The following is a 13,709-nucleotide window of genomic DNA, read 5'->3' as shown; positions in this document are numbered from 1 at the left end:
TGGAAAAAAATTCTTGAAGTATAGCGAATCAATCACCTTTTGGCGACAGAATAAGTTAATGGTACAAATGCGCGGGAAACGCGCGAAAAATTTTGCCATATTGAAGCTAAATTGATGAAATATTGTGTAAAAGTGGAATAAATTCGCGCGAAGCGCAGAAAAAAAATTGCACTTTGGGGGCTAAAATGGACAAATATGAGGTTAATTTGGTCAGAAACCCACATACAGGCGTCAACATTGGGGGATGATTGTATGGACCATCCCCCTGGCAAAATATCCCCGGGATCATCTACGCCTATGGTTATAAATGATCCGGTGTTTCTTAAGGTGCATAAATATTACATCTTTAGCAGACTGGTATCGATGTATATCTAAACTAATCCTTCTCATTCCAAAGTCAGTTGTTCTCCCGGAGCATTGAAATACAAAACCTATTTCTATGGATTCATAATTATATTGTTTTCATCTGATTTTAGGGTACTGAAGATCAAGGTACGCCTATGTCTGATCTTCGCCCATTATGCGTGTCGACTTGGAAAGAGGAGAGGTGATTGTCGATGAAACAGCTCTAGATGAGAAACTCTTGCCACCTAAGAGGAAGAAGAAAAGGTGAGAAGAATATGACATATCGTCTAATAAATATAACTATAACTGTGCTGTAGGATTCTGACACTAAGACGAAGCCCAGGTTTAAGCCTTAGACCAAATGGTCAAATGAAAATGATACTCGAATGAGCATCGGTCAAAACGTCCACTTGAATAATGCAAAGAACAGAAGCTCCTACGATAGCCTCCAGATTCTTGGCCAATATTTCAAACTATCTTCATTTATTCAGAGGGCTGTGAACATTGAGATAATAATTTTAATTTACTTTTTAAAAAATTAGTTAATCTAATTTCTCAATACACATCCATTGTATCAAAGGGCTATTACAAACCCAGACCAGAGGAATTTGTCAAGCGTATCTTTAAACATTTCAATTTTCTAGTTAAAATAGGACTGATGCGATATGAGGTTATGTCATCTAAGACTATTTCTCTTAATTTTTGTTTTATTCAACAATATAATCAATGTGTCATTGAGACCATTCGACATGAAAGTTACTAGCATTTCTGATTGTGCAATTATAATTATAAATTTCACTTTTTGTTTAAATAGACCATCTAGAAGCAGACTAAGGACTAGCCGCAGAATAGAGCCATTGGTACAAGATGAGACTCATACTACACTCGGTGACATTATGTCAGATGACGTAAGTATCAAAACATGTGAATAGACACACCGTGACGTAATAAATTACCTGAAATATTCGGAATTATGTTGATTTCATCGATGATTACGGTATTTTCAAATTGAATTATAACGTTTCAATGTTTTGATACAACTGCTATGATCGAAAAACTCTTTCATTGGAGGGCACGATGGACTAGTGCACACGATGCACAAAACAAGAGCAACCAAAATCAAATACAATATTCGTGTATTTTTTTTAACAGGACGAACCTTTGTTTGACCACGTGAAACGTTCAAGACCATTGCCCGCAATACCATCTAGTCAACGATCACCTGTACGATTTCGAAACTCAATCTACCCCGAGACAAGGCTTGGTGAAGACACACAAAGATCTCTTTCTACCGGAGCTATTGGTGATGCAGATGAACAAGTAGCTATATCACGAAAGAAAGAAGTCATGAGAATTATGCGAGAGGCCGGTGTTCCAAAGGTAAAAACCACACAGCGAGAGTGACATAGGCGTTTCGTAACGAAATAAAAATGGAGAAAAGTGAACAAAGTTAAATGTCAAAATATCTTATAAAAGCCTGCTAAACAGAAAAAAACCATACGATAGCAGCAGATTTTACACCGTTTACTCTGACAGTTATTTTAATTCCCTATATCATGATATCCTCATACAATAGAGGTTATCCACTTCACTCATGTGTGACTTCTAACAAAAGGCACTGGTTCCCGTAGTATTCCTCATTCAAACTAATTCAATGCACGACCTCGGAGTTACCTGCATGACTTTGGCGGGCTATTTTGAAACAGTCATGGTTGCACATGCAGGTACTTCTTTAGAATGTCCTAAACAAGGTATAGCAGTCGTTGATAGGACATGCAGCTTATAGAACATGGATAACCTCTATACCAACTTTATGAGAATAGGCCTATAATCATACGCACACACACGGACGAACAACAGTGATTTTACTGTCTTACTTTATTCCATAGTGTAAGACAATTATAAATATTTTCGAATGCAGCAGTTGTTCATATTTCACTCTTTACCCCTTACGAATCGTCAACGATTTTAGGCAAATTTATCACCAAGTCCATCCCAACTGATTTAGAACATTCTATAAAGTCGTCTTAAAATTCTCACAATAAATTAATGATGATTCTTAATCATTTTACAATTGTTGTTTTAATGACAGAAATGGTATCTTACGCATCAACCAAACTCCCAATGATCTACGCAAAGACATAGAGCACTGGAGAAACAAAAGAATCCAGCGTAAAAGGAGAGCACTAGAAAAGCAAAGACAACGAGAACTAAAACGACAACTCGACGAAGATATGCAGTATAGGGTTGCTATGCAAGATCAGGTTGGTAAATAATAATACAAAGAATTGGGATACTTTTATTTATCACCAATAGATTTTGAAAGTTTACATTTGTTCATGAGTTTTGTTCTTCTAAATACTTTAAATTAGCAGTCAATACAGTAGGAAATGAGATCATTTTTGAGATATCTAAATCTTTTTTGCTGTTTAATATTCCTAACTATAGATTGATGCAGTTTTGGAAGGTGGTATTGCAGAAAATAATCCAAGCATGAGGTAAGCGTCCGAGACAAAATGAGGTGGTCATGGATGAGACTGAAAGAGATGGATGATACAGAGGGAGAGGGAAGAGAGGGGTGGAAAGAGGGGAGGAAGAGAGAGAGGGGGTAGGAAGAGAGAGAGAGAGGGGGAGAGAGCTAGAGAGAGTAAGAGATGGGGGAGAAGATGCATTTGAATGGGATCGGCCGGTCGAGTTGTGGTAGCATTGGTAGTACAATATAAAGTGCTTTTACCGTTTCCTGGGGATCCGCACAATCTAACAAATGAAAGTGATTCAAGCCCCTGGAAGATTTTCAACTTGGAGGAGGAGGGGGAAGACTACACTGCATTTTGTTTATGACGCCTTCTGGGGTGCATGAGGGGGGTCCCCTCGGAGTCAAAAAAAATTGTGCCAAAAATAAGTTTGAAAATTTTCGGTATTTAGTCACATTTATTTTACTTCATTGTGGACTGAAGGGTAGCTCGGCACCAAATTTATTAAGGGGCTGAACCACCCCCGGTTCCTAAGTTAGGAACTATGATGTACTATACTAGGCTATGATGTCATCAAGCATTTCGATGCAGTCTTCATCATTACATATTACATTACATTACATTACATAATAGACTTTCAGGATCAACTATTGAAAACATTAAGAAAGTAAATAGTATTTTAATAGGCCTATGCAGTCAGTAATAAGCTGTACTTATTTCTAATGTCTCCTACTGTTTATATGTTCTTTCAGGCATACACCGAAATCTAGAAGCGTTCTACAGATCAGAAGTAATAGAATAGGACCTGATGTAAGTCATCGTCTTGAACCTTATAAGTCATTAGATAGGCATACTGGAAACACTATTTTAAGACCATAGCGGAAGATTTTGATGTATACTAGAAACACCATTTAAGATCAAAGGGAAGATTTTGATGGATAAAAGGAACACTATTTAAGATCATTTGGGAAGATTTTGATGCACACTAGAAACACCATTTAAGATCATTGGAAAGATTTTGATGCACACTAGAAACACTATTTAAGATCATTGGGAAGATTTTGATGCCCACTAGAAACACTATTTAAGATCATTGGGAAGATTTTGATGCACACTAGAAACAATATTTAAGATCATTGGGAAGATTTTGATGCACACTAAAAACAATATTTAAGATCATTGGGAAGATTTTGATGCACACTAGAAACACTATTAAAGATAACAGGAGAAGATTGTGATATTGCATTCCTGATACAGCCTACCTGAGCATACTGGTTTTCTTAGGGTCATCGATATGTAACATAAAAAGATATTTTATGTGTGAGAAAGGTTTTTTGTGTTATTTATGTTTTATGTGGTTGTGGCAGTCAGAATATTGCTTAAAGCATCCTCAAGTTAAGCTAAGGATTTGTAAAGTTCTGGAATATAATAGTAAAAAGTGTCTTTCTTTTTTATTCATAAAACTATCTTAACTACAAAATAGCCAACTGAAAATGAAGAAGAAATTGCAGCTGCTAATGTTACTTTTGAAGCACATGGTTTTCAAATGAAACAGATTGCCAAGGATACTCGTGAAGAAATGGCAATGTTGACTGGTACTCCTGCTATTGTAGATGCACCGCGAGTTACAAAATCGCCTACTTCATCTCAGGTTAGTAAATATAACATTCAGTTTACCCATTTTAAATGGAATATTAAGGGGTGGGGTATGAACCCTTGGACAGTATTTATTGTGGGACATTAGAGCACATCAGACATATCGAAGAATGTCATTCTGATATCAAATAATTTAGATTTTTTGAAATTCGCAATGTAATACACATTTTATGGCAAAATTATTAAAAATTGACTTGAAGTAAACTTTATAAATCTGATGATTTATACTTAAAGTGTATGTAGGTGGGATGAAAAGTTTACAATCAATTGAAAATTTTGACCTTTCAGATTGAAAATATGGATTTTTTCCCCAAAACACCAAAAAAAAAACTTTTTGGGGAAAAAATCCATATCTTCAATATGAAAGGTCAAAAATTTCAATTGATCGTCGGCTTTTCCTCCCAGCTACATACACTTTAAGATTTATACAATTTACTTCGAGGACTGTTATATATCAAAAATGTGAAAAATGTCAAATTTTAATCATTTGTCATAAAATTTGTATTATATTGTGAATTTCAAAAAATGAAAATTATTTGAAATCAGAAAGACACTCTTCGTATTCAGAATACAATTCGATATGTCTGATGTGCTCCCATGTCCCACAAAAAATACTGTCGAAACGCTCAAAACGCTCATTCCAGATCCCTTAAAATTGATCAAAATAATGTGAATACAGTGTAGTTAAGGAATCAGATAGCAACGTTTGCAGGTTTTTTGTGGGACCTGAGAGCACATCAGACATACAAAATTGCATTCTGAATACGAGAAATGTCTTTCTGATATCAAATAATTTTGATTTTTTTTTTCTTAATTCGCCAGACTGCCAAAGATACTTGTGAAGAAATGGCAATGTTGCCTGGCACTCCTGCTATTGTAGACGCACCAAAATCACCTACTCCATCTCAGGTTAGTGATATAACATTCAGTTTGCCCATGCAGTATTAAAAATGTCATGATTACGAACTTAAACTGGAGAACACTAGCAGAGAGAAGAAAGATCGCTCGCCTGACTGTCTTCCAAAAGGCCTACGAGGGTTACTTATCCATACCAGTTCGAACGCTGCTGCACCCGGTCAAGCGCTGCTCCAGGAGATCACATACCAAATCATTTATCAAACTATACTCCTCAAAAGACTGTTTTAAATACTCATTCATACCCAGAACTCTCATAGACTGGAATAATTTACCTCAACACATCATCATCAGAAGAAGAAATGTGAATAGTTAAGGTGGTACTACACCCCTTGATAAATTTGTGACTATTTTTGCATTTTTCTCAAAAAATAATAACACACTGGTAACAAATGTTATGTATATTGAAGGGGCAAGGAATCCAGTTACTACACTGGAATTTCAGTGACTCAAGACAAACAATACATTATTTATGATAAGAAAAGAGGTACCGCTAGAATGTACCTCATTTCTTAACATAATGAACTACTTGTTTTGAATCACTGAAATTTCAGCGAAGTAATTGGATTCTTTGCCCCAATAATATACATACTTTTGTTACCAGTGTGTAGTTATTTTTGAGAAAAATGCAAAATTAATCACAAAATTTATCAGGGGGTGTAGTACCACCTTAAGGAATCGGATAGAAATACTATGCTGTTAACAGCGATCCATCATATCTAGCAGATGCATAATGTCATCATGTTACTTGTACTTAAAGACACATAAAATTAATTATTTACTTATTAAGTGGCTTTATTGGATAATTACTTTTTCTTTATCGGTTGTATCCATCATTCTAAAGATTGCACCACTGCCTGAAGATGACGATTCGCTGGAAGACAAACAGCGTCGAGAACGTGAAATAAAATCGAGATGGGCAGAAGAAAGACATCGACTTAACCGCCTATTGGATGATGCTTTTGCTTTGTCTATGTCTGTGGGGACTATGACATCATTTCCATCCCTATCAAATAGGGTATCTGATAGGCCATTAAGTAGTGATGCTCTATATCGACATAGGTCACATACATCACATGTGGAGGAAATGATAGCACTTCAAAAAAGAACTACATTTACAGAAAATAGCAATAAGCAAAGGGCAAAAGGTGTTGATGTTGAACAGTCGAGATCTACCAGACGTCCGTCTACTTCTCAAGTAGATGGTAGGAGTAACCGAAGAATTGCCCCTGCTGCTGCTAATTTTGATATACCAAAAGCAAAAAGAGATGTTTGGAAATCAATATCTGAAGCTGAAGTGAGTAACTTGGTTATTTGTTAATCTTATGTAATTGGTAATTTGGTATCGTCTGAACTTTATATTCAGTTTGATTTCTGACTAAAATTGACTAAATATTAATACATTTTACAAGACACAATTAAATAATACTCTTTAATTGTTAAATATCCAGAACGAATATAATCATATACATCACAACTAATGTGCATCATATTTGTGGTTTCCTTTATAATAACCAATCATTTTTATGTTTCATTATTTCATCTCATCCTCATCTGCCACAGTCACATCCACATGAATCATCATCATCTCATCCTCATGAAGCATCACCTCATCCACGTGAAGCATCATCATCTCATCCCCATGAAGCATCATCATCTCATCCACATGAAGCATCATCGTCTCATCCACATGAAGCATCATCATCTCATCCTCATGAGGCATCAACATCTCATCCTCACGAAGCATTATCATCTCATCTACATGAAGCATCATCATCTCATCCTCATGAAGCGTCATCATCTCATCCTCATCTACAACAGTCACATCCGCATGAAGCATCAACATCTATTAACATGGACGATTCTGTAAAAGATTCTGTTTCCACCTCATCTACAAATTATGTGTCAACCACTTTGGGTGAACTAGGAGCAACTATAATGGGGGCAGGGCAGAGACTACAATCAGGTAAAATATAATGATAGGCTTGTTAGCCAATACTTAAAACAACTTCTGCTATTACCGCACACTTCCCAATAATTGGTTACAGGTCGACAATCCATTATTGGTCATTGTTCCGTAAACCTCACACCATCAAGATGCAGTTCAAGCCAAGTAGCGGCCACACCCAACCATGATTTACAATGTCTAAACCATAATCCTTACTTAACCCTAACCTATAACACAAAACCTAATCATAAACCTAAACATAACCTGACCCTAATCCTATCCATAACACCAACCCCAACCTTATCCCTAACCTATAATACTCTAAACCCTAACTTTAAACCTTATCAGACTAATGAGCCTTCAGACGAACAGGGTGTTCCCAAATTATCAAACATAGTCTAATTGTGGTGTATGACAAAGATTTTGCAGCAAGTCAAAATTACTTTATACCAACATAGCTTTTGGTACACCCTGTTTTTGGGGCCTTTATATATTAACACTGAAAAGTTATAATTTGCCCATTAAATAGCCTAAAATGCCATTGCCCGCAACACTCTTGATTCAACTTATTATTTTCTGCTTTGTTTTTACCAGTATTATTGACGTCTCTTGGAATGACTTCTTCTCAAGTTGAGCCTGAAGATGAAGTAACTTACATACTTACTAATGGAACACAAGGGAATGGCATGAAACGTACAGCATTGAATGGTGAAGCATGGCCTTAGACATTTGAGTGAAATTGTTAACAAAGTTTTTTTTTTCTGTGTCTAATTGAAACTCTTGCAACACATTAGAATTTGGTTATTATTGGTGTCTGCAATGAGGTAGAACCAAAGTGCACAGACTCACCCATGGGCATGTTTGTGTTGTTCATGGAGGGCAAATAGTGTCCCAGTGCATCATTTCGCAAACTTTGATTTGAAGTGCGTTGTTGTTTGCTTTCTGACTGCAACATGTTTGTCTTAAAGTATATAAGGTGCAAATTATGATTTGATTACCGGCTCTTGCTGAAAAATGCCGGAGGTACACTATTTGCCCTCCCATGAGCAATTTTTGAGTCTGTACCCTATTCTTTGGGTGTAATTACTTTGGTGTCAGCACAGAAGATGTCAACATGGGTCTTCAGGTCTTCATAGATATCCCTATATCACTAGACCTGCGAATTCACTTGGATGAATGTCCAGTGCTTGTATAATTTGTGTGGATTCAGTAATTATTCATGTTAATGAACTATATGTTGGTTTGCTTCAAGTTCGGTAGTGACGTCAATCTTTTTTGTGCTTGTGCACAGACAAACCATCCTTGTATGTGTGCAATTAGATACTGTAAGCAGCAAAATATGTACATATGGCACTAATGAACTTGAGGTGAACCAAAGTTTAATAGCAGGATGTTTGTTACCAACAACCGTTCAATGAGTATTTGTGGCATTTCTGACGAGATGTCACAAGACAATTCTTCAAATAAAATATATTGATACGAATCCGTGATGTTATAAGGCCCGCCTAATACAAGCTGATCAAACCATATATTTGCCAATCCTCTTGGCAGGTAGCACAGATATTGAATTGAGGAGAGGGGTGTTGTAGCACACCAGGTATAAATTCTTGGGCAAATTAACAACGGCATCACGTTCAACCTATCCAAAAAAAAAATTTTAATATATGTTATCAGTGCATTTTTTTATCCATATATGGCCAAAAAAAATAGGCTAACCTTTTTGTGTATACCAAATTGAGGCCAATTTCATTCTGGTATATTATGGTGCTATCTCCAAGGAAGAATCATAAAATAACATAATTGAATAAACTCACTCATCACACAAATGTTACATTTGTAGAAACATCTTATATTTTCAGTTTATTTCTTCACTAAAGGTTTGAATTAGTGTCACTAAGAGTTTAACAGTCTCAACTTCATGACAATAGTTAACATCATTTAAGCAAACTTGGCTAGTTTATTTCACTTCAAGATTTGATTATGAATAGTTATTATGCTAGAAGGTTTAACCTCATGGGCACTACTTACAGCGCCTCTGATTTGCTAATTATTTGATATAATCATAAAAGTAACCAATCAAAATTAAGCTTTTAGATATCGTATTAATTTCCCTTCAGCTCTACTGATTATCTTACCACACCTCTGATTGGCTCAAAACATGGTATAATTCTCTTTGTAACCAATCAAAATTGTTCTTATAGAGGCTTTGAACTAATCTTCAGGGAGACAAGGCTGTTAAAGCTCCTAGTTTGTGTCTATTTGAGCAATAAATAAATACAAGCAATTACAAATGTGTCACGAGACATACATCAAACCTTGAGGAAGAAAGTCATCTTTTGTGAGGAAGATTGGTTGCAGATATTTTCCAGCATTTTTCTTTTACAAACCTTAATCATCTGCAAAATTAATTCATGTCATTGATGTCTTATATAGGCACTCATATGCAGTAACTTATCGCGAAGAACTATTACTGCTTGTGACACAAACTTATATATATGAATCTGTATTGATACGGACTGATGTGAACCAACAACAGTTGTGTGCAAGTACAACAATGTACACTCAATAGTACTGTGCAAAAATGTGTGTGATGTCTCGTGTCATATCAATCTTGTACCCAACCTGATTACAATGCATAGCATATTTACAACACTAGATCCAATGATAATTAATGTACACCCATTGCTGATGTGCAATGTAATTTATAAGATCAAATGTTGTTAAAATTATGCACTTGTAATGACCATTGTAATATTTGACAAAGAATATGCAACACGGGCAAGTCGTCTTGATACATACATCTAAAGGTATCTCTCATCCCTGCCAAACTGCAAATAAGGTGATCATTCCTTGTTAATATATAGACATGACACACAATTACACTGCACCAGATTCACAGTCTTTGTTCAAATTGACACACAGATATTAAGGCCAACAGTTTGTTTCAACAATATTTTACTTCCAAATTAAGAGCATTTTGTACTACATATGTGACATACCCTGAAAAGAACAACAAAAATAATATAATAAATATACTTCAATACAGAATGATTTCAAATTATTTCAACCAAATTTATGAAGAATAAAGTTTCACAGAATTTGTTGTAAATCTGTTCTTCCTCAAATATGATTCCAAATGAGTTGAGATTTCTAAAACGATACAAAAGTGAAACAAAACTTTCTTTTTTTATGAGCCAGTCAAGAAGAGATACCGCACCACATGAACCAAGGGTTACCGGACATAACTGCTGTTGGACAACTATAATCAAGGAAAATAATGTTGGCGCACTTTCAATGTATGAACATCATTTGCTTCCCACTCTCCCCTAATACATTGTTGAGTAAAGCCATGTTGGCAGCAGACCTGCACAACCCCTCAACAATAATTGATGGGGGAGAGGGAATGTGGCATAGGGGTTGAGTGTCTGTGTAACTCAGATACAGGGTTGTGATATGGGCTTCATTTGAAAAAAGAAGAAATATGCAAGTGTGCCAACTATTTTTTCCTTGATTTTTATTGCAGTCACATTGCGCTCATTTTCTGTAGAAAAACTGTGCACATTACTGATGTTGTTCCTTGGTTTGAGAGCCATGCATGTTCTCCACCATTCCTGAGACGCATATAAGCTATCAAATTAACAGCTACAATTTGAGGCCTTTTTAATCTGACCTTGCCTATCCTATAATACTCCCCACCATAACATATCTGCCAATCTTCAATAAGACACAATTTTTGGTTATAAATTAATAACTTGATTTTTTTCTTATCTTCTAAATCTTATGTACAAATGAACTAAAATCAAATGTTATTTATTAAAACAATTTTGTATAAAAACTGAGCTACCTCCATCAACTGGGCTGTTCCAGTTGGAATCCATACACCCCCTATGGAAGACATGATCTTAATCATCCACACAGGGAGTATGGAATTTAAACGCTTCAATTGGCGACTCCATTTGAAATCTACACCCCTGTGTGGGACATTAAGGTCACATCTTCCAGAGGGTGTATGGATTTCAACTGGAATAGCCCAAAGCTTGGGAATCTACTTCTAACGGGGTCCAATTATGGATGAATGAGTGAGTAGTAGGACTGGCAGCACAGTAGACAGTTTGGTATAAATATGACAATATAAAATTTTACATACATTTTAAAATACATAGAGGTTGGTTGTTTGTTACCCATCAAATTGGATGTAGACGATATGCCGCTGTATCAATATCATCATTTTAAAGAAAATATAAACACTGCTTCAATTAAAATATCGTAACAAATAATTCATCGCCTAAATTTATCATACCTTTAGAATTAAAAATTGTTTACTTTCACTGATAATATAGTCGCTCTCATTTTAACTCATTTGATCAATTGTCAGACACAAATTATGTTCAAATAAAGCCAAATTATTTCAACTTTGGTTGAAATACTTCAAATGACTTTTTCGTAAACTGTAAAACAAATCGGATTACTCTTTGGTATTACCAATGCAGAAATACCAGCCGATACTTGCATCACACCAATACTGGCATTCAATTTGCCCACCTGTGTACTGCATTGTGCAATAACCAATCTTTTCCTCAAAATGGCTGAGAAATGGCAAAATTCATTCCTCAATCGGGAATTGAACCTGGGACCTCACATTTATTAAGGGTTTGCTCTTACTGTCCTTTTACCACTCGGCTATCAAGGCTTGATGGCACTGAAGCGCTAGATGCTACCTATAGGCCTTCGTTTTTTCCCACTTCTCTAGCGACAAGTATCATGGCGAAACAATTATTAATTCAGCAAAATAAACATGACAAAGTACTTAGTACTTGAGATATTGGGAATGCGCAATATCTAATCATTCCGTCGAGTTAGCCGAGAAATGAAAACAAAATCATGTGTACTGCATAATGGTGATAAGTATTACCAAATAATGACATCTAAATTGCCCACCAGCATACAGTGGGTGCAGACATCTCACATCCAATTTAATGCATAACACACAATCATGTTTTTCTTCTTTTTAATTTACATACAAAATAGACCTATGAGTACGACACTACTTACTATAGCCTAGGATAGAAAAGATGTTGTGAAGGTTGACAGGAGCTATTTTGGTGACCAAGAAAAGTGAGCAATTTCCATCCGAGAAAGTGGATGCATTAATGGATAAATTACAACACAAAATGTACTTGCTCTTTGCACAATGAAAAATGTTTCCATTCTCATGTACTGAATTAAATTTTGTTGATATATTTATTACAAAAAGGAGCAAATACAGTTTTTGAGAAACATACATTATGTACATGAATATCAAACATGATTGGTAGAAACAAAATCTAGACAAGGGTATTCTAACAGACAATATTTTTGATAGCAATTCAATTCATTTACATCAAGGCCGAGGTCTTCATGGTTTCTTGGCAGGGAACTATGGCAAAAATGGCCACACACACAATTGCAGAAATGTTGGAGTACAAAAGTATGTTTAAAAAAATAAGTCTTATCATTACCTTACGATTACTATATAAAGCAAGTACATCATTTTATCGTCAAAAAACGAATCTACCAAGTTTATCGGTTTTCTTCTGGAATTCTACTGCTACTGCTATTTTACAGAATTGACAGTTTGTATTTTGAACAAGTGAATATCCTATTCAATGCTATATCTCACTGAAGTATAAGACTTAACTACTTGCTAATTTATGACTGTAGTTGGAAACTGTACACATATCGAGTCAATGGTAGAGCTACCGTTTAGTAAAGTTTAAAAAAGTTTTGCATAGCGTTTATGTGCTATGTGATTCACTCAAGAACAGTATGAACTAAGTCAAATGAAAAATTGTAAAATTACCATTCAGATAACCCTGTATTATCTTTAAAACAAGAACTATAAAAACACACTAAAATGATAGATAAATTATACATTAGAACTTATAAAATGAAATACACCTTTTGACATTGTTCATGTTGTGCTTGATAGAATCACATATGTGAGATACGGCCCTGCCTTTCTGTTTTGTTATTCCATAGAAGAATTGAAAGCACTGAATATAAGGTCATAACTGACAAAGTAAGATTCCTTCTTTGTGAGGTGCCCCAATGTTCTCCTCAGCTGAAACACTACACCAATCAGTGAATTGCTTGAATACTGGCATGGTCTTAGCTCATTTATCCATAACAAAGAGTTCATATGCTAAATGATATACATCATACAAGCTGTATCAAAATGATTGGTACCCATCAGTTTTCTTTGATAATGGACGAGTCTGGCACATCAACATAATTAGATCCACATAATTGTAGATTAATTTTACTATACATTCTGGACATTTCGAGAGACATGGGTTTCCATAAACATCAAAATTGATAGGTACCAATCATTT

General features: G+C 35.4%; 1 protein-coding gene across 1 annotated transcript; it reads left to right on the top strand.

Annotated features, from left to right (window-relative positions):
• The first annotated feature begins 1,154 nt into the window (after positions 1-1,154).
• On the top strand, positions 1,155-10,668 carry LOC140154839 (uncharacterized). Its single transcript, XM_072177482.1, has 10 exons — positions 1,155-1,253; positions 1,498-1,725; positions 2,438-2,609; positions 2,794-2,843; positions 3,572-3,629; positions 4,303-4,470; positions 5,298-5,384; positions 6,235-6,687; positions 6,954-7,356; positions 7,933-10,668. The coding sequence occupies exons 3-10, from the start codon at positions 2,580-2,582 to the stop codon at positions 8,061-8,063; spliced, it is 1,380 nt and encodes a 459-aa protein (XP_072033583.1). The 5' UTR covers positions 1,155-1,253; positions 1,498-1,725; positions 2,438-2,579; the 3' UTR covers positions 8,064-10,668.
• Positions 10,669-13,709: the final 3,041 nt, after the last annotated feature.

The sequence above is a fragment of the Amphiura filiformis genome, chromosome 6, assembly GCF_039555335.1.
Source record: "Amphiura filiformis chromosome 6, Afil_fr2py, whole genome shotgun sequence".
In the NCBI taxonomy this organism is placed as follows: Eukaryota; Metazoa; Echinodermata; class Ophiuroidea; order Amphilepidida; family Amphiuridae; genus Amphiura; species Amphiura filiformis.
Note: the sequence above shows the minus strand (reverse complement) of the source record. Positions and strands in the feature narration are given on the sequence as shown.

What these genes read in the sequence shown, in the direction of transcription:
- LOC140154839 (XM_072177482.1), top strand. Translation starts at nt 2,580, where the DNA reads ATGCAGTATAGGGTTGCTATGCAAGATCAG. An exon ending in AATCGCCTACTTCATCTCAG is followed by an intron (nt 4,471 to 5,297) that starts GTTAGTAAATAT and finishes TTAATTCGCCAG; the next exon opens with ACTGCCAAAGATACTTGTGA. An exon ending in AATCACCTACTCCATCTCAG is followed by an intron (nt 5,385 to 6,234) that starts GTTAGTGATATA and finishes ATCATTCTAAAG; the next exon opens with ATTGCACCACTGCCTGAAGA.